Here is a 22,577-nt window from a genome sequence, read left to right on the forward strand (position 1 = left end):
CTCTGCACCTGGTAGTCTAGGAGAGGTGCCTAGGAGTACCTCAAAGCTAAATGACTAGCCTAGAGTGACAGAGCCAGTATTTGCCAGACGTTAGACTTAAGTCCACGAGAAAAATGATGAAGGGGGTTGCTAGGTGGTATCATAGCACACAGAGTGCTGAGCCTGGAATCAGAAAGACTCATCTTCCTGAGTTCAAATCTAGCCTCAGACACCTGCCAGCTGTATAACCCTGGGCAAGTCACTTAAGCCTGTTTGCCTCAGTTTCCTCATCTATAAATGAGCTGGAGAAGGAAATGGTAAACCACTGCAGTATCTCTGTCAAGAAAACCCCAAATGGCATCACAGAGAGACGGATACAACTGAACAACAACAAAACTTAAGTCCAGACCCTTCTGATTCCAAGACCAACCAACCCTCTAAACACTTCACTAATGCTAGCTCTTAATGTAAGAAGAACCTCCCAAGTCAAAAGAGGGTCAGAGAAGTCTGAATAAATCAGGGATTGAGAACTCTAAAATAGATTAAGAAAAGCTAGGTATGTTTGGGAGCAGGGATGCTAAAACTTAGGCTGATACCATGATGGGCACCGTGATATTAGAAAAACACTACAAGATGGATCAGATATGACCCAAAATGTTAAGTTCTTATTACTAGACAGAAAGAAGTCTTACTTTGCCACTGGCAACTGCCACTCCCTTCCCCCAATACAATTCTAATGAGAGAATTAACTTTCCTTCACATATCAATTTAATGGCACTAATTATTTGTTACGCATTGTATAATTACAAATGCTAGTGGAAAAAGACAGAAAATTCCACTAAAGAAGTCTATTAAAACACTTAAATTAAATTAAAAAAAATACTTACCAGATGCCCTGCTAAAATCTATGATGCAAGTTTAGGACAAATTTTACTTTTTTCTAAGTAGCACAGATGTGCTTTGCTAACTCGTTTCTTTAGCTTATTAGTTCTGCAAGGTCAAAATGAGGTCAAAGTGCACCAGAATGACTTAGAACTGATCTAATGCTCAGTGATGAGTTTGGAGATGTCAGGTCTGGACTGTCACAAGGATCTCAAAAGTCCTGAAAGAGGGTTTAAATACTCTAATTGCAAAGAAATGTACTAATCTTGCCATTTTCTCAAACCAATGGAAAAATTCAAAGCTTGATTAAAAAACAAAATGAAAACAAAGACCATTTCTGAGCAACAGATCACTGAAGTTTCAAAAGGGAATTTGTCTTAAAGAAAATGTAATCTAGTTTTCATAACTACCTCACTAGAAAAAAAAAAGAAAACACTTAAAAGATTAACTCTAATCAATACAGCCTAAAAAAATTAAGTAAAATATTTATAGGTTTGTTCTGGTTCCATCAAAAAGAACAAATAAAAAACAAAATATTTTCTTTATTTTTTTAACCCACTGCCTGACTTTCCACATAACTCAATTTCCGCTGGGATGTTTTGTTGTATGTTTCATTGTTAGCATATGTAGAGAAAGAAAGATGGAGTAGTTCATTCAACAACCATTTATCAAGAACTGTATGTATAGCACTATAGCCACTTGAAAATTTCGAGATTTAGGTCAAAATTTTTATCCACAATGCCAAAATCAAACTTCTTTCTCTACTACTCCACTGAAACGTTTCTCTCATAAGTCAATCAAATCTCCTATCTGTCAAAGCCAATGGCCTTTTCTCAGTCCTCATCTTCCTGGACTTTTCAGAAGCATTTGACACTGTTAACCCTCCATGACTTCTCAGTACCTTCTCCTTTCTTGCTTTCCATAAAATGGAAATGGAATGTCTACCTACTGAATCATAGCCAAACTCCTCAGCCTGACATTCAAGGTCCCTCTACAAGTAGTCTTTATTGTACTTTTCAAGCTTTATTTCCTACTCCACCTATTCATGTGTCTTATGATTAAGGAAAAATGGTTTATTTATTATTCCCTAAACACATTTTAGCATGCCTTTGCTCAAACAATGGCCTACTGTGAGAATGTTTTTACTTTTCTGTCATTTGAAATCCTGCTCACTTCCTGAGGCTTAGCTCCCCCTTAAGAAGACTTTCTTATCTACTTTCAGCCAAAAGGAACCTTTTTCTATCTCTCAATTTTTACAGCACTTTTTCTGTACCTTACCCATACATTTATCACACTCTACTTTGTTTGCGTGTGTGCGCGCATGCATGTCTTACTCCTTTCCTATCCTAATTAGACTACAATATTAGATGGCAGGGGTTGTGTTTTATTCATTTTTTTTTATACCTCCTAAACTTCTATCCCATGCCATTACTTCTAAATTACTTCTTAAAAAGTTTGTTGAATAAATTTCATTCCACTTGGATTTATATTCATCAAATTAATATCATTGAATGAATCAACCCTTTGTTTCTGGGGGGTTTTTAACTCAGTTCACTAACTTAATTGTTAACTTACTTCAAATTGTCCCTTGGGGAATTTGGATGTTCTGGTTCCTTTTAGAATTCTTCCTCTGATCATCTTTGTTTTTACTCATGAAGCTGTCACTAAGACACTGTATACTGTTATTGTCATCTCTGTCCATGCATTATTATCATTAATGCTCTACAAGGATCCAAATTTCTCTTAAAAAGGACAATAATTTTCAAATGCCAACACAGCTATTTTCATTTAGGTTTTATGTAGACTGATCACCCAAAACAACATCATTACTACACAAGAGGCTTGGATAAAAAGAACAAGAAAGTCTATTTTAATTTTAAGTCCAAGAATTATCTGTATTTTAATCATCTTTAGCTGAAAAAAATGCTTGGGAAAACACTTCTGACTACTGTGAGGTTTTGGAGTGAGTAGAGATCTGGGTTCAATCCATGCAATATGGCGCTACAATAAACAAAAACATATACCAGCACAGCATCTAACAAAAAAAATTAGTTCAAGCTAAGTGACCACTTCTTTACTCAATAAGTACTTTTACGAGCCTTACTAGGTACATGGCGTTGTACTAAGGACGGATGGAGAAAGGGGAGTATGGAGAAGTTGGTTGTTGGGGTAGGAAAGTATCTGCTATCAGTGAGTTTATAAAAGTTACTAGGAAGTCAATATAAGTGATGAATATCACTCTGGTGATCACTCCTCTAGTGGCTACAATCTACCTCCTTTCTCATTTTGATTCCCTGTGAATGAATCAATTCAATTCTATATTGTTTTCTACTCAAGTCCACTGACCCTTTACCTTACCATTGATCTTACCCAAGCAAATCTGAGCCTTGGATTACGTTATCTACTGTCTTTGTTGGGCTAAATATCAGGGAGCTGTGCTGATTGGGTCCACTACAAGTTTATGTTATGTAATCTCAACTGGATTGTCACTGCAACAAGGCAGTGCTTTGGAGCCTCCCTAACTGACTCACTGGCCCTCTCAACCACGGCACTTTTCTGAACATTTCTCTCTCCCCTCAAATGCCCCCAAGCTGTGCCCCCTCCACCTGAGAACCTGATCTCTTGTTAAACAGGAAATATATGAGGCAGTTCCAGGGGCATCCTCCTCATCTCCCATCCCCCAGTGTCTGCTCCTTCTCCCTAGATGTGACTCCCACATCCAACTGTCCACTAATTTCAAGTTTCTCTGTCTACTGCCAATGCTTCCTTATGGCCTATAAACACACCAATGTCAACCTCATTCTTAAAAAATTATTTGATCTGTACATTTCTGGTCATTATCATTCTCTAATTCTTCTCCCTTTCGTGACTAAGTTCCTTGAAAAAACTATCTCCACTCAAGGAATATACCTCAAGTCTCTTCCCATTCCAGTCCACCTTCCACTCAACTTTCAAAGTGATCCTCTTAAAGCTTGGGTATGACTATGTCACTGACTCCTCTACCCACCCCCCACCCCCAACTTCAAAGGTTCTCTTTGACCTCCAGGATCAAACAGAAAATCTTTTATTTCAATTTTAAAACTCTTCATAATCTGGCCCCTTCCACCTTCTAGTTTTCTTATGCTTTACTCCCATCTACGTATTCTATGAAACAGGCCTTCTTGCTGTTATCTCTCTACTCTGTGATTTTTACTCCTACACCCCACACCTGGAATACTTTTCATTCTTCTCTGTGCCTCCTGGCTTCATTCAAGCCTCAGCTAAAAGCCCACTTTCTGTAAGAAGCTCGCCTCACCCTTTAACTCCGGGGCCTTTTCTGTGAAAGCTTCTCCAGTTTATCCTGATTTAGCTTGTTTGTAAATAGTTTGCATGTTTTCTCCTTCATCAGAATTTACTCTCCTTAAGGGCAGGGATGGTTTTTGTCTTTCTTTGTAGCCCCAGAGCTTAGCAGACTGCCTGGTCGTATAGAAAGCACTTAAAAAATGCTTGTTGATTGAGCAGATGCAGAATAAACAATATTATACAATTGCATAATTAGTATTAAAATTTAAAAACTTGCAAAGTATTACATTATGCTTTTATAGGTTTAAAGCATTCTCTTTTCAACATATCAAAAATTATCAATAAGATAAAAATGCTCATTACTTGGATATGAGAGGTTGATATGATGAATGAAATATCAGGTACTAACTAAAAGTCTACACTCTATCACAGGATGAAAGATAATTTTACTCAAATTGTTGATAAGCCTACATGATAAAGTAAAAAAAAAATTCTCAAATGTTATATATTTTTACTGTCATCCATAAGAAAATTTGTATAGTAAAGATGCTATCCCCCCAAATAAATTCTAAATGAATTTCTATAACACAAAGTATTAAATAAACAAAACTGCATTATCTTACTCTCTCTTTAATTCTAGGCAAAAAGATTTTTTCTTCTATTAAAAGATTCTTAATCTTGAGAAAGCCAACAAAACTAATATCAGTATAGCACATACACACTCCTGGAATTAAAACATGAGATGCTCTTAGCATTTTGGTGCTTTAAAAAAACTAATTTACTCTTTAATTTTTTTTTTAATTAGGGCACAAATTTAGAATCTCATTTGGCAAGAAAAAGTTATGCATATATTAAAAGGGGCTTAAGTGCTCAGAGAATTTGGATATTTTATAACTTGTAGTTATTTACGAATTTTCAAGCATAACAAAAGACAGTAAAAACCAAATTTAAATTTCCTTCAAGATATGTAGAGAAAACCCCAGATTTATATGCATTATGGACTATTTTTACCACTACGTGAAAATAATGTTTTCTCCCTTGTCAGATACTAGGTTTTGGAGATGGTTACAAAAAACAAGTCTCAGAGTATTTATTTCTAACACGTTTTGGGTATATGTCTGAGATTCTCTTAAAACTCTCCCTTTTTCAATGTTCTCTCAATTTCTCTGATCACATTAAAGGGACAGCCTGCTCTGTAGTTTCGGATTCTTTCCAACAACGTACAGTTGCTAATCTCTCTTTTAATAAGGAAGGTATGTTTCAGGTTTTGGTAACAGGAGCAGCCAAATACCGTTTGGGAAAATATTTCTGTGGCTTTGTGTCAGGCCTGCAGTGATAAACATGGGAGAAGAGATAGGTTGTTGAACCAATAATGTGTGGACAAGGCTCTCACAGAACATTGAAGATCTTGACTCTTTAAACGTATTTATTCTGTAGATGTTATTGGAGGTCCTTTTAATAATGAAAACGTTTTTGTATATCAATGAATAAACTTAGATTGTACAATTATAAGACATCTTTTATCCATTTATCTTTTATCCATGTACTTCTCCTCTCTAGGCCACTTATGGTAGCACTTAAGATGACAATGACCAATAAAAATATACTTTTCGAATGTGAAATCAAATTTGGAGCAAAAACTTAAAGTGGCATATTAAACAAGTAAAATACTATAACATTATTTCTGCTTTCTCTTTGTAAGGAAAAATAATTCATAATTTCCCTTGGTACTTTTTACTTATTAGCACATGACCTAATGTAGAAAATAAACTGCCTACTGGAAACTAATTTTACTTCAACACCAGAACTTTCTCTTAAGTTCAGCTAATTGAATGAAACGATTTCATTTGCGCTCCTCTAGTCTGGTAATTACTCTAAGAGAAATTAAAACACAAAATGAGTGACCTTGTATCTGTCAATATGAAAGACATTTTACTTTAAAACACAAAGAAATCAATTGTATTATTACATATTAGAGAACAAGTGTAAGAGTTTAGCACACATACTAACATGCACACAAGCACAGATACAACATTCCAGCAAAATTCAATAAAAAGAACAATGTGTAAAACTGAAATTAAAAGAGGAAAGCTTTTTGTCTTTAAGGGCTTTAATCTGCAAACGTATGGATTTGTCTGTCTTGTACTTTAATTTATGCAAAGAGCACAGATATTACGGAGAAGTTCTCACAACTCAGCATTCAATGTTGCAGGCAGAAATGCTGTTCTATTTTACAAACCCTCAATCTGGAATGCGTCTTTTACCCCCTCTGAAGTGGCCGAGGAGATCTAGAATTCAGCCTGTGACTTCCAATAGTTTAGATACTTCGGATTGTAAATACCAAGTAGTACAAAATCTTGGGGAATGGGGGGGGGGGGGCGGGGGGGGGGGGGCGGGGACAGAAACCAGGTTTAGATTTTAAAACTTTTCTTTTATCAAGAACATAAAACTACTAGTAAGATAAATGCTGGATAGTTTCCAGGATTATAGGACTAGTTCTGACTAAAGGCAACCAAATCAAATAACTTCTTTACAAAATATTTACTGAAATAATAAGTAGGTAAAGAAGTCCTGGTCCTCCTGAACTACTTAAATGCCCTATGCTAACTATACATAAATAGCAAATCAAAATAAGAAAAAATTAACAAAGATATTAATTCAAGTTATTCAAAAACATCACTCTAAATCAACATTAACTTTTGTAGATATACCTTACACTATACACAATCATATGTTCCCCTAAAGTTATGAATCAGATTTGACAAATATTTTAAATTTAGTAGAGGCACTCACTATAAAACAGTAACTCAAAACCTGAAGAAGATACTCTGCTCACAGAACTCAGCATTAAATCTATTCATACTGCAAATATTTACCAGTAAGCATACCAGTTAAACTCTGTGAACATATATCATATTGGAAACAAGACAGTTACCTAATAAAGGTGAAGACTGTTCTATGAAGGAAAAAAGAGCAACATATAGGAATTCTCTGGAATAAATCAAAATCACTTAAATAATAAAAATCATTCTTAAGACTAGGCTTCAGAAGACAAATAGTAAGAAATCCTAATGTATACTCTTTTAAACCACCTAAAAAAAGGACTGGATGCTAACAGCATTTTGCCTTTTAGGATGAAAATAGGTGCTCCAAAGGAATAGTAATAATGAAATGGGGGAGAAGGGAGTGGAGCATAAAAGGGAAACCCAATACATAAACATGGTCATTTTTTACACTGAACTAAAACTAACTTTTCTGAGGTTTACCAATCTGTTAGAACTGATCTGTTTCACAGATTGGTAGAGGCAAATGTGGACTGTCGAAGGCAATTGCTTTCTTCATTTATCACAACTGTATAATTAATGTACTATCCCGCCCCACAATCAACCACAATGCTAGTGAAACAATGAGGGTAGAATTAGATGGCTTACCGTACACATGGACAGTGTTGTGGTTTTCAGGGTAAAATCTGAAGAAAACTCTAGATCAGGGACACGTGCAGTATGACAATCTATATGCTACCCAGAAAAAGAAAAAAAGCTTTGTAAAAAATACTATCATGTACCACATGAAAAGCAGGATTTCTTGTGTTATGTAAAAAGGATTATTATAAACTATGAATGCCAATTGGAAATATGTTTGCAATTATAGTCAATTTCTAAATAAATGTGCTAATAATGAAAAGCAGTTCACTTCTGGAATTCATTTCTGTACTTGCATTTGAATACGGTTTTGCTATTATGAGAATTTATAACAAAGCAAACTGAATGTGGTACTATACAACCCAACTCTAGAAAAACTGGCAAACTATCTAGTTTTTCCTTTCTGTCCCATTACACGACTCTTCCTATTCCCCATTTCACAGCAGTACAAGCAGTGTTTGGGATACCCTCCTAAACCTGTTTGTTTAATATTTTCTCAAAAAAGAGAAGAGGAGGTTTATGATTCCAGCTCAAGAAGAACTGCAAAGTAATTTGAGTCTTGATTAGTATGTGGCAAGGTAACTTTAAAAAATACACTTCACCAAATCATACCATGCATGTTAAGAACAATTATCTGTAGGCTTAGGGGAAGAATGGTTGGTTGCCACTAAGCAATCTTTAGTTGCACTTTATTTTTTTGACTGACATGGCCAGTACATTTTGGTATCCCTGATAACTTCAGCTGAGCAGATCAGAACTCAGCAAATATCATGCACATCAATAACACAAATGTTCTTAGCTGAAACTTCGTACCTCTGATAACTTAAAAACCTCCACTAAAAGCTGATACCTTCTTGCATTATGGAGGTGATGCTGAATTATCAAAGGCCAGGGGCAAAAGAGTTTAAGTTTTAAAAGGTCCTATAAATCTCAATAGACTTTTTAGTAAGGGACAGCATATCTAGCAGAAGAAAACTGGTCTACCCTTCATGGAGAAAGGCTCTTTGCCAGGCTGATCACAAATGACAGATTTTTTTGGCCACAGAACTCTCCAAAGCTAAGCTCCTAAGTTTGAGAAGCACTACAATTTGTGCTGGGGAGGGAAGTACCTGTACTGTCAGAATCACAGATCCTTTAAGTATTTGAAGGACTGAAAACATTTAACAGGCTTTTGAAGTTTTCAACCCAATTCAAAATTTAAAAATTTAAAATATACTTTACAAACATTATATACATAGGCTTAAGATTCAAAAAGTTTCTGGTAATTAAAGCTCCTCTTAGTTTTTTTTTCAGGAGGTAAAATGTGTTGGAAGTTTAGAAGTAGTCAAATGAAAATTGCATCTGCATTTAAGGAATTACTAAAGAAATACGTGAGTAAGTGTAACACTAAGTTGAAGAAGGCTTGTGTCCTAATCAGCCACCTTCCATTCTTCTACCATTTAGTCCTTGCAGTTCTGGGCAGCAAGCGAAGGGATCACTAGAGAGAGAAATTAGTTTCCCCTTCCCCTTACCAGCCTTAGCACTGAACTGACTACATTTACAATGCTCCTCCCTAGGGAGAAAGAGATGAAGATAAATCTTTGAACACATAACAATGTATCTACAAAGTAGTGCATCAAACTATTCTATGGTCCCAGACTGGCTACAATTTTGCTTTGGGCTTTTTGTTAAAAAGCTTCATTTCTGTTACAGGGTGCTGAGTAAACAACATTCGGTGAACACCTACCTATTTTGTGAACATCAAGGTAATAAGTGCTTTAGGGTTGGGGTATGGACACAAGAAAAACAGGATATAATTTTCCCCCTAATTTTTTCAAACAACTGTTATTTGATTAACCTACAGGGAGGAGGAAAAGAAGAAGCACTTAGGTTATGGTCAAGGAAAGGGTGGTACATGTCCACTCTGCAGTTACTACACTGCCCTGTTGTAACATTGTTATAAAAAACAGTTTGCCTCATTAGTATAAAGAAATTGGCATGGCAAAGGCGACCATCATAAGGTACTGAAAAATATAACTGCAATCAGAACACTGCGAGAGAGCTTAAATTTTGTGAATAAATTCCTTGTCACCACTTGATCAAAGAAAAGCCGAGGGAGGCACGCTGAGATTAGCAGTGAATAAGGGAAACCTAGGGTCATATGGGAATTGTGACGTGGCAAGATACTCTATAGTTAAATTATTATTTAGACCAGAAGGTAGAAACAGAAGAATTATAGAAGGAAACTTTGTGCCTTACCGGACCCAAGATAAAGAGCCAGAAAGTAAGAGAAAGATAAACAAAGCAATACATGCAGAGTTTGACCTGAAGCACTACAAGCTGAGTATAAATAGTGTGAACTTCATAGACCAGGAAATGTTCAAGAAAAGCACAACACGGTCAAACCATATGTAAGAATTATAACCTTAAAGGCAGTATTTTGAGTGGAGACTGGGAAACAGTTCAGTGGTTTGGTGACCCAAGAAAAGAAATAGGGGATTAAATGCAAATATTAAATCATTTAGCAGATGGAAACAAACAAAAACACTGGAGTTATTATTATAGATAAATATAGTATCTATATTTGGCATAGTACCTTAATTTCACAGGGTTCTGAAATAATTGTCTTTGGGTCCAAAACTTCCACAACAGCTTCTGGAATAACTGCTTTCTTCATGCATGACATGTTGAACCCATACACATCATCCCAGAAAGCAATCCTATCTGCATGTTTGTTTGGATCTCCCACGGCCACTAGGCTGATTGTGCAAATATCAGGGTAGACTGTAAGAAAAGAATACATACTGTGTCAGTGATTCAGAATCACTTCCACTTAAGAAGGGACAGTGCTGTTTTTCTAAAATTAAACAAATATGCAATGTTAACTGGTAAGGCCTGACCTCCTTGAATGATAAAAATGATCACAATGTCACAGATGGAAGGACCCTAGAGATGATATAGTCCAATGTCTTCATTTTTCAGATGAGGAAACTGAGGTTCAGGGGAGTTAAGTGACTGGCCCAAGGTCACATAGCTAGTAAGAATGGTCTTCAAATTTTGTCATGCTTTTGCAGAGCTCAGAAAAAACTTTCAACTAAGCTCTATGCTAGCTTCTTTAGAACAGTCATTCATAATGCCAGTGGTCATCTGAGTGCCTCTGAAAGTAGATGATAAAATATCGGTTACAACAGGATCAGGTAAATGGAATCATTAAAATAAAGTCAGAGGCAAGCTTTCTAAGCCACTTATTAAATATTCAAATTTACTCTACAAGTTCCTTAAAACAACGAGAAACAATTTAGAGAAAGTGTATCAATTTTTTAAAAGTAATGAAAAATAATAGTTTTATACCAACAGTGCATTTGCCTTCAGCTGTCTGCTGCTAAAGAAGCAAGACTAGTTATCAGATATTCTAATCCCATGTTCAAAGTATTAGAAGGTAAGGATGCTAAGAAGATTTTGTTTTAAATAATTTTTTTTCTGCAAAAGGAAGTCTAAATTAAGTTTCCTCTTTTCTCCCAAATAGCTAAAAACAAACAATAAGTTTGACTTTTCTTAAGGATTTGACAGAGAAGCTTATCAGAACATCACAAAGTAAAAGAAAAATTGAAATATAAATCATTTCCTTCTGCACCAAGAAATAAAAAAAGAAAGATAATCATGGACATTAAAAACAAGTTTCTTTTGGAAGGTAGGGTGCCAGATTTTTGAGGTCAGTCCCAGTACAGGAAAGCATTCCACTCCACCAAGATCCTCAGCAACTCAAAGTCGGGCACTAACAGGTTAAATTCCCTGTGTCAGAAGCAAAATCTGAAGTTGTCTTTCTAATTTCAAAGCCTGCCTCTATCCATCACATGTTCCATAAAACTGTGGAAAAGTAATTTATACCATGAATCTAATTATCCAGTGTACTTTGAAAGTAAAGATATTCTCCTGGAAATATATAAAAGGAAAATATAAAAGTTTTCTATTTCTTTAGAGTCTAAGGAAATAGAAGTGAGATAAGTTTTATTAAGCCGTAACTCGACAAAGACAGTTTATTTTTCTACATTTAACAACAATCACATAGAATATCTAGTGTGAATTGATATTGCTAAGTATCTTCTGAAGTTTCTCCATCTGCTTCATTGGGAAGGTATATCAACTGTAGCATACCAGTAACTTCTGGTGCCCTGAATTTTAGGATCTTTTTGTGAATCACAAGTACTTTGCTCTCAGTGAAAGTAATTTTGTCTAAAGAAATTCTTGAGTGATAACTGTGTGGGACGCACAGACACAGACACACAGATAAAGACACAGACACACACACGAATGAGACACATACGCATGCTTATCAAATATCTAAAAGAATCCCTTTCACTTACATTTGAATAGGTCCACTATTTCCATGATGATTAATAAAATATCATATTGTTAGATAACATTAAGTATTTTTGGAGATGTTTTCAACCAGCTTAATGGTATCATATATACCCTAGAAGTCAACTACTTAAATTAGAAATAATACTTGTAATTGATGATGGGAAAGTTTAAAGTTCAATTAGAGGGTAAAACTATATGTCAAAATTCAATGTTCATCTGCAGCCCACTGGCAGAAAATGAACAAGTCTTACATGGAGACAAATTAAAACACACAAATACACACACATACACAACTGCTTTAAATCTTAAGTATGCTAATAAAAGCTGAAGTCAAGTTCCTGCAAAATGTTTAGAAAATTCTTCAATTTTGTAATTTCATGAAGAAACTTTGAGTTTTTACAAATGCTACTGAGTTCTACATTCTTGTAGATCAGACATACTACTATGAAAATGATTTATTTTCTAATAAAAAAGAAAGTTCATTTTTTTACTAGTTAATTTTATGAAAGTAATTTAATTTATAAGTATCAATATTACATTGTCATAAACAGATCACATGGTATGTGATTTTACATTTTCTAATATATTTTACATTTTTCTGTCTTGAAATGAAAAAAGGTTTTGAAATATTTAAATTAATTCCTAAGTAGCGATCAGATTTCCTCTATTTCCAACTCTCTAACATCTGGTCAAAAAAACCATTTTTAGGCCATTTGCCACTCTTTTTCCCTTCTGATTCTGACCCATTTGTCATTCGATTTTGGTCTGATAGAATCTATAATTGAATAATTATTCCTTCTCACAGGTGAAATTAACAAAGCACTGATTGGATAAAGTGCACGTTAGCAGCCCCTTTACAAATTCATGGCTTTGACATCTGCGTCCTTCTCGACTCACTGCCCAGGATTCATCTGTTACTAGAACATCTCACGTGGTGAACAGATTACGATGGGAAATCCTTTATTCCTCAGAGATGGCTCACAAACTTTGGAATATTGAAGAAAAAGGTTATAATGTTGCAAGCATGTAGAAATAATTTCAAGTGAATACCACCATCACCTGGTCACAGAAAAGCAACTAGAGGGTCCAAAGGATAAGCAAGAGGGAAGACAGGTGAGTATTATTTGTAGTTACAGAGGTCAAGATAAATTGTTTTCATTAGTGAGGATCCTAAAAACGTGGGAAAACAGAAGTCCATCTTTGCAGCCCATTAAAGAGAAAAATGGTGATGGAGATAATATTCCAACACATACACAATTTCTACAGGCATACCTCCGAGACATTGTGGGTTTGGTTCCAGACCACTGCAATAAAGCAAGTCACAAATTTTTTGGTTTCCCAGTACATTTAAAACACTCAGGTTTACACCATATTGTAGTCAATTAAGTGTGCGGCAGCATTATGTCTTAAAAAAACCCAACAAACCATACATCCCTTAATTAATAATAAAATTAAACTAATTAATAAGCAGTAAACTACTTCACTGCTTAAAAATGCTAACCATCATCTGAGCCTCCATTGACTCATAATCTTTTTTGCTAGTTTAGAGTCTAGCCTTGATATTTATGGCTGCTGACTGATCAAGGTGGTGACTGCTGAAGGCTCAGGATGGCTGAAGCAATTTCTTGGAGAGGGAGTGAGACAAGGGATGGCCCAGTCTGGGGAGCAGTCAGAATACACAGGACATTTATCAATTAAGTTTGTCACCTTGTATGGACACGGTTCTTGGTGCTTCAAAACAATTACAACAGTAACATTAAAGATCATTCACCACAGATCGCCATAACAGACATAATAATAAAAAAAGTTTAAAATATTGCAAGAAATGTGACAGAGACACTTATGCTATAAGCACATACTATTACAAAAATGTACCAATAGATTTGCTCGATGTAGGTTTGCCACAAACTTTCAATTTGTGAAAAAAGAAAAAGAAAAAGAAAAAAGCAGTATCTGCAAAGCACAATAAAATGAGATATACCCATATATATATGTGTATACACATACATGTTTTTGAAATAGCAAGGAATAAAAGGAATTAAAATTCACACATGACTAGACTTCCTGGCATTTCATAACAAATGAAGATAAAAACTACTATCAAAATAGGAGGTTTAAACTTACAAATAGTTTGACTATTAAAAATGATACTTTTCAATCTATTTTTCTATATATTTTCCATAGAATAAGCAAAGAAAAAATTTCATCAGCACATGGAAGTCCTTGTGTTGGAACATCACCTACTAACACAAATAGCATCCTCTTTATGACCAAGTAAATAAATTCCAGGCATCTGACTTAAGTATTAAGTGGTAAAGCTGGAATCTGCAAGGAGACCTGAACCCAGATTTGCCTGTCTCCAATCCCAGTGCACTATCCACTATCTAATCACCACACTACTTTTATTCCATATTAAAGTTATAAATGGTAGCTAAATTCTAGGGCTAGATGACAAAAATAAATTTAACCCATAATATAACTGAAATATGGTACATATAAAATGAAAACTAAGAATGTTATATTTGAGGCTTCTTGGAAGGCAAGTAGATTTAATTACAGGCTGGAGATGTGGATAAGAATTCTAAAGGGAAAATTTAAGTACGAGTACATTCAAAGGCTTCAGAGGATTGACTGAGGATAGTGATTACCCATTATTACCATATGTTCCATGTATTCCATATATTCCAAAAGTTTATTTTCTTTTTTGTGAGAAAAAGGGGATTCAGCTATGTGACCTCTAAGGTCTCATCCAAGTCCAGAATTCAAATATTTTACATATGTCAAAACCACTACTTTTATGTTGACCATTATGGCCACTTCTTGATTAATAATGGAAAAGGGAAGTAGAGAGACAGATGGAAACTGTTCTTGGGGCTATTCAGGAGGGGAAAGTGGCAAAAAGGTGTGATACACGTGAGAAAAATATCCAAGCCAGAATTAACTGTTAGCACTTTGCCAGCTTTAAAGCAATAATATGTGTGTCTGCCAGTTATTATCATCACCATCATCATTATTACTTAAAAATGAGAAAACAAGAGCACAAAATGCAGAATACTATCAATCTCCTGGAAGAGAAACCAAGGAGGTGGGAGGGAAGAGGAAACACAGGGTCAGAGAGCTCCTTGTACTAGGCCAGATACCTAGGACAGTTTTTGCTGCTGTACTGGAAGAGGTAAGGAAAACTCTCAAGATTCTACAGCCACTGAAACTGTACCCATAGCACTGAAAGTGATGAGGAAATCAAAGTTCCCACAGTAAGTAACACTCTTGTGTTTCTAAAAGTAATTTTCAACGGTGCTGACAATAACACTCAATTTAAAACAAATGAACTCAGAAGGTATATTTTAAGGATACTGCTGTAACTGACATTTGAAACAAAGGCAACATTTTTTCACACTGCCCAATGAACAAAACTTTTAGAGGGACACACATAACACAAGGAAACAAACACACAGAGAAAGCCAAACAGGTAAACAAGGGCCTCCAAAGTATAGTCATCAGAGTTTGAGGTCAGTCTAAATAAACACCAGACCTAAGGTCCAGGCACATCTTCCTTTTATTTACAAGCAGCTTCACAATGAGAGAAAAGCTGGTGACTTTGTTAGGGCCCTTGGCAATAGCTGCTGTCTTTGTACCCAATATATCAACTCCCTTGTCTTCCAGATTACAGAAAACTGGAAAGGGGGCAAAGCACAATGGTCTATGGGTAAGGAAGAAAAAAAAAGTGTGTAAAGTGTGCTTCCAATTGAGAAGGCATTCTCTGTATGTTGACCCAATAGTCATGTAAAAATAATGTCATTATTATGCGGCAACAAAACACCAAAATAAAGTTCCCTTTAACATGACTTTGGAAATATCACTTTAATGTCATTTGACCAGCTGTCTGAGATGCAAATTGGAAGAAGGTTGGTAGCATGCTGAATTAATTGGCATCTATCACTTGGTTTTTGCCTAATACCAAGTTTTCACAGAAAACCAATTAATGATAATGGAAGGGGGACAGGGTAGTGATAGGGATATGCCCATGAGATAATTTATGTTGTATAGTCATTTTATCCTTTCCATCTTAAATGTGCCCTTCAGAAATTCAGACATGAAAGAGCAGAACTTAACAGTAGCAGTTCGTAAAACACTGGTCCTGGAGTCAGGAAGACTTGGTTTCAAATCTGGCCACACACTTTCAGTGAAATGCCTGGCACCTACTATGTGCTATCTAAATGTTAGCTATTATTGTAGAAAAATAATGTGCTTTCAGTGAAATTTAACTTTTATATGAATAAGCTTAAATTCGCCTATAAAGATCTTACAAGTCCTGATATGATGTTTCCTCTAAGGTAAAGGTCAATGGAATTCTTCCATCAATTATTCAACAAAGGAAAAATTACCTTCTAGTAGAGACAGGAAGAAAAAAGGAGTAAAAACAAAAAAGAATTGCTAAAATGTACTTTTTCAATCTATTAAAAGTGAAATTTTAATCATAGATTGTACACTACAAGTGCCATTGCAGAGGTCACGTACTATAACCTCCTCATTTAACAGATGAGGAAAGATAGACCAAAAGAGGTTAAGTTACTTCTGAAGATCAATGCCATTCGTTTTCTTTATACACAATCATTTTGCTCAGAGGTGGAAAATAGTGGAGCTAGATTTGATTCCAAATACATTACACTTTCCACTGTACTAAACTATGTATCATCTAATTCTTAGGATGAGGTGAGCATGGCTATAGTTAATTTTGAATTATAACTAATATTTTGACTTATTAATAATATCTCTCACCCATAAAACAAAACAAAACCCTAAAATTAATCCTGCCTTTACTTTTTGCCAGGCCTAGAGGCCTGAGGGCTACCCGAGTCTTCCCTTACCTCTATCGGAGGTCTTCGGTTGGCCAAACCAGATGCTCGTATGAGAGAAAGGACGTTCCAGAGTCGAACAAGGGTTGAGCTTTATTTCAGGGTCTAGTTACAAGTGCAGGGGAATTCTTCCTTAGGAGGGAGCGAAGAATCTCCCAAGGAGGCAAAGATCTTACAATAAGAGATTGGAAGTAGAAGTGTAAGTGGGGAGAGAGGGGGAGGGGAGAGAGGAGAGAGGAAAAGCGGAGCCTTGTTGTCCTGTCCGCTCCGCACCCCTCCGCCCAAGAGAACTTTCAGGCTTTCCTGATCCTACTTAAACTCTCCAGCAGCATAGTTTGCATCTGAATACCGTGCTGTTAGATAACAATAGTGTGCCCAGATCCGGGACAATCTCGAGGGCGGGGAGAGCTCTCTCCCATCACGTTTCTCACGGGAAGAGGTGGAAATACACGAGATAGCTCGGTTCACCTCGATTCCCAGTCGTTTCCTGGGGGGTCTCGTGAGAACTCTAAGATTTAGAAGTTCCCACCTTTACCCGCCCGAGACTGTCCACATGGAATTGAGCTTCCATCCCCAGCAACTTTTTCTTTATTTCCTACAAAGGGGGATATAATTAAATAATTAAAATCTTTCAGATAGAAATGGGTTAATTTAGCAAAGGTGACTACTATTTTAAAAGGACTTTTTGCTTATTATGCCAATACCAAATATGACAAATTATTAGCAGTAAACTTAAATCAGATCTTTAGAATTTCTCCACTTCTAAAAACATTACAGCTACATCAAGAGCAAATAAGAGTTGGCAAGCAAGGTTCATCTTACAAGAAGACATGGAATAATCTCAGGAACAGTAAGAAGGCCTCTTTCCCTCTCAAAATATCTCCAAAACTTGTCCGATGAGAGCCCCAAGTTAAAAAAATATTTTAAAAAATTACTCCTTTAAGTATATTAACATTTATAGTTAAACAGCAAATACTCAGAATGGCAAAATCTGATTCGAAAGTCACCTCAGATTCCATCGAGTATAACTCATACCAACTGACCAAGAGATCTCTCAAAAACATTCCCAGTAAGTGGTCACCCAGTTTTCATTAGAAGAATTCAAGAGAGGCATAGGCTTCATCTTTCTATACCGCAAAGTCCACTATTAGATAGCTAATTGTTAGGGAGTTTTTCCTAACATCAAATCTAACAACTTTCACCCTTTTTCTCTAGTTCTAACCTACAATGCCAAGGAACAAAGCTGAGCTCTCATTTCACAAGACAGTCCTTTGTATCCTTGAATATTGCTACTGTGGAAAAATACAAGATTGTAGATTCCAATTGTGCAGATGACTGGTTATTATACATCCCATAAGCCAAAAAATGCACAGATCCTAGTCCAAACTTTCTGCTGACCTCCAAGTTCACATCTCAACTTCCTTTCAGACATCTCAAACTGGTTATTCAGTCGACAACTTAAATGTAACACTTCCAAAATGGAACTCAATTACCTTTCTTTCTAACCCCCTCCCCCCTTCCCCTCAACCCGTTCCCTATTGCTGCAGAGTGCAATGTCATATTCCTGGTCCCTCAGATTTGCAACTCAGGAGTCATCCTGGACTCCTCACTATCTCCCCCTCACCTCCATCCAATCTCTTATCAAGATCTGTCACTATCAACTTTGCAACATCTCTGCAATGGGCTCCCTTCTCTCCTCTGACAGTGTCATCACTGACTTAGACTCTCATCACCCTACAACTTGGATTACAACCTACTTCCCCATTCCAATCAATCTTCCATTCAGCCACTAAAGTGATTTTCCTAAAGCATAGTCTAATCATAAACTCCAGTGGCTCCTGAGTGGGATAGGTTTAGTGAAGACTTCTCAGATTGTAATTCTTCTCCCAGGGGTGAGGTAAGACTGAGAGGCTCAAGGTTACTATATTTTTAGAACAGAATAATTCCATATAAGGATATAAAACTATGTAGTACATTAGGGTCTCAATGATTGGATAAAGTTTACCTAATTCTTCAATGTCTTCATTTCGAAAGGGATTGGTTAGATTTCGTGTCTAGAATGTAAGATCATATTCTCAGCTAATGAGAATAATGGTCAGTGGGGGGGGAGGGACTTGCGTTAGAGTCTATATAAATCACTGCCCTTTCTTTGTCTTCGGCTTTCCTACCCCAGGTGAACTGCTGTAGGATTGTCCAGATTCTCGAGAATCGAATAAATCTCTTTTCTGTCATCACTTTGAGAGGCCTCTGAGTAACTGATTTATGTAGGGACCTGAGCCACCCCACACACTCCCTACTGCCCCTAGGATGTGATAATGTTTAATATAAAATTTTGGAATAATCTCTTTGTTCTCTCTGAAGCAAACTCAGAGGGTGCCTCTTCCTATGTCAACAAAGCCAGCCAAGGCTGACTTAACACTCCTTAAGAGACCTTTAACCTAAGACACTCTCTTGAATAACGGGACATTTTCCATATCTTAATATTTGTAGACATATACTATGTTATGGCATATTAATGGTAAAGAAAACACAGACATCTTGGGTCGTAATTTCTATGTGAAACTTTGTCAAACTCTGTTATCTTATTGTATTTACAACCTATGCAATTAAGAAATTCCTTTACTAATGGTCTAGTTAGTCACTTATGGAGATCATAAATCTGAAGGACACCGGACACTTCTTTGTCCTAAAACATATTTAAGGCTGCCCAATTCTTCGTATCGGTAGCCAGAATATTTCTGGCTCCATAATGCATTATGTTACTGTTGTCTTTAATAGGGAATCGATTAATTAAATCATAAGATACATGCATTTAGCCTGTTGCCTTTTCTTTAACCAAGTTTTCAGGTCAACAGATGAAATACAAGATGCTTTATTTGGCATTCATTCAAAGCCCTTTCTATCCTAGCACCCTCCTAACTTTCCATCTTCCCACCATACTCCTTGTCATGTACTCTTCAATCCAGGGACATTGGCTTCTTGGATGGTCCTGGAACAAAACACTCTTATGTCACGGCTCTGGGTATTTTCTCGGCTGTCCCTCATGCCTGGAATGTTCTACTTCCTCTGCTCTTCTACTCAACTCCCTACTCCCTGGCTTCTTTTGAGTCCCAAATAAAATCCCATCAAATCTTCCCCATCCCTTCTTAATTCTAGTGCTTTCCCTCTGTTAATTATTTCCTATTTATCCTGTAGATAGTTTGTATGGTATAGATGTGTTTGCATCTTGTCTTCCCCATTAGATTTTAAGTTTTTTGAGGGAAAGGACTGTCTTTTGCCTCTTTGTATCCCCAGTGCCTGGCACACAGGAGGTGCTTAATGTTTATTATTATCTAATTGTTCAGTCAGTCCAGCATGGTATCTTGTACTGGAAACAAGAATTCGGTCTGTTTATCCAGACAAGAGAAACCAAATGAATGAAGACTATCTAGTTCCACAACACTCATCTGAATAGACAGCCTATTGGGCTTATTTATCTAGGACAGACAATACAAATGCAGAATGAATTAGTCCTTAAGTGGAAAAGGATGGCCAAGTCAACAAGTATTTATTAAGTGCTTATTATATGCCAATACCTGGGAATATAAGCAGAAAGATAGTCCCTGCCCTTAAGGAGCTTACACTTAAATAGGAGATTACCATATGTAAAAGAAATAAAGCTGAAAAGCTGGGGTTGGGTAGGGGAAGGAGAGGCGAGGCAGTGAGGAATGGTAGAAAAAGCACAAAGATTCAGAAGTAGAGCCCTGGAGAGGAATGAAAGCAGGGCTAGCCTGTGCTTTAGGCTTAAAACGGAGACTCTAGAAGTAACCAGATGAGTAAAAGTTAACAGGAACAGTGTAATTCCCTTGTGAGAAGGAGAGGAACAGAGCAAAATTCCAGGTTAAGGAGGCTTCTGTGACAGGGTAGAGAAAGTCTGAGGATCAGGAGAGCCGCCGGGTGAAGAAGGAAGAGGAGAGTGGCCGGGATTCTCTTCAGGAAATTACAAGCTCTTAACGGTACTGCTATGTGGAAGTAAAAATGGAACACCACTGGTTCGGAGGAATGGAGAGATGCATGGTTGGAATGTGCACCTGGCAACATGTAACCAGTAAGGGACACTAAAGAAGAGGAGCAAGAGACATAACCAAGACATCATACAACATGGCAAGAATGAGCAGCGCCTGGGAAGTGTTAGGAGAAAAGGGGGCCTCCAGAATGGACACCAGGGTCAGAGGTAGACAAGCTGCTCTAGAATGACAGAGATCCCAAACTCAGCTGAGTATCTGAGAGCATTTATTGTCTTTCTATTGATTCTGCAGATACTCACATATGTTCTTGCTGTATCCCCCCATTAGAATGCAAGCTTCTTCCAAGCACGGTTTGTTAAATTCACTGTATTCATATCCCTAGTGTCCAGCTCAGTTCCTGGCACAGAATGAGTGCCTAATACATACTTGGTGATTGAAAGGAAGGAAAATGGCAAGAGGGATGAAAAATCATCTTTAAGGATGTCTAAATACTTTTTTGAAGGAATTTTGTTTTAAAAGCTAATAATTATTTTAGACAAATTTTAAAAATAAATTTCAAAAAAAATAATGAAATGGATGATCTGCAATTGTGATCTAAGAAACAAAAAAGTTTCATTTGTTAAGAAAAGAAAACACTTAGTATAATAAATATTCATTAAACCTTTGAGAATTATAAAGTGGATGCTGACCAGATTGAAAACCAAGATATTTTCTAAATAGGTGACCTACTTGAGCTACCAAGAATTATGTCTCATGTTGCCTAACCCTCTCCTGCTGGCTGATTTATGGACCGATACAGTTAGAAGCCTCAGAAATAGTAACTTTCAGAAGAATGCCACAGTAACCTTTTTCTTTTAGCCATCTCCTTTAAAAATAAAGTTAAATGATTTCCCATAATAGCTATGAATAATAACATAAAACAACTTATATTTCTATATCACTTTCAAGTTTTCAAAGAAATTTCATACGTATTTGAGAGGCAATGTGGGGTAATGGTTAGAAAGCTGGCCTCAGCTCTGGGATGAAGTCACCCCTGACAACTCTTGACTATGGGACCTTGGGCAAGTCACTTAACCTCATAGTACTTAAAGGGAGCTCTCTAAGACTACAAGTTACAGAGGCCTTTTCCCAGGCTTTGTAGAGAAAGCGTCTCCCCTGGAGTTCCCTAAACCAATGAAATAACAGGCCGATTAACAGACATCTCACCTGAGGATGATGGGGTACAGACTCTGGGAACTTCCTTGAGCTCCCCTGGAATTTCCTCCTGAACCTGGCTTTTCATACTCAAATTGATCTCTTCCAGTATCTCCTCACAGAATCTGGCCTTTCATACACAAATCTGCGATCGTTGTCTGTTATCCCTTGATTGCCCTACCTGCTTCCCACCCAAACCCTCCATTGTCTATCTCCTGATAGCCTCCAGGTGTTTCCAGTCTTTGACCCTCTTTGGACTTCTCAAGACCCTTCCTAAACCCCTCCTCCCATAACCCTGTGCTACCAGACCCCCCCCCTCCCCCCAGATCCCTCCTATACTCTTTTCTGTATTTAAGTCCCACCTTGCCTCCATGAAGGCGCTCAGATGCAATCCAGCTCAGACTGTCTAGCTGGGATTGTGTCTGGCCTGCTTGTGAATACAAGCGTTACAAAAGCTTAGGCTCCTTAAGAGGCAACCCAATTTGGCGAATCCTTAATAAACTTTGTTTTCTTTGGTTCTAAGAAGGCTTGAGTCGAATTCATTCGAGCGTGACCCGGACCGTCGGTATTTTTGGGGGTTCCCGATCACCCTTTAACCTCATCAAGAAGATCAA

The 22,577-nt window shown here is 36.8% G+C and overlaps 1 protein-coding gene across 2 annotated transcripts in view; it reads right to left on the reverse strand.

Moving 5' to 3' along the window:
- Nucleotides 1-22,577, reverse strand: part of PRMT3 (protein arginine methyltransferase 3) — a 149,627-nt gene that overhangs the window by 42,570 nt on the left and 84,480 nt on the right. For both annotated transcript variants that reach the window (XM_072619343.1, XM_072619344.1), the window contains 2 exons: nt 10,141-10,328; nt 7,575-7,661 (listed from right to left, as the gene is read on the reverse strand). In XM_072619343.1, coding sequence (XP_072475444.1) covers nt 7,575-7,661; nt 10,141-10,328 — 275 coding nt within the window. The remainder of the gene's footprint in view (nt 1-7,574; nt 7,662-10,140; nt 10,329-22,577) is intronic.

This window comes from Notamacropus eugenii, chromosome 6, assembly GCF_028372415.1.
Source record: "Notamacropus eugenii isolate mMacEug1 chromosome 6, mMacEug1.pri_v2, whole genome shotgun sequence".
NCBI classification, from domain to species: domain Eukaryota; kingdom Metazoa; phylum Chordata; class Mammalia; order Diprotodontia; family Macropodidae; genus Notamacropus; species Notamacropus eugenii.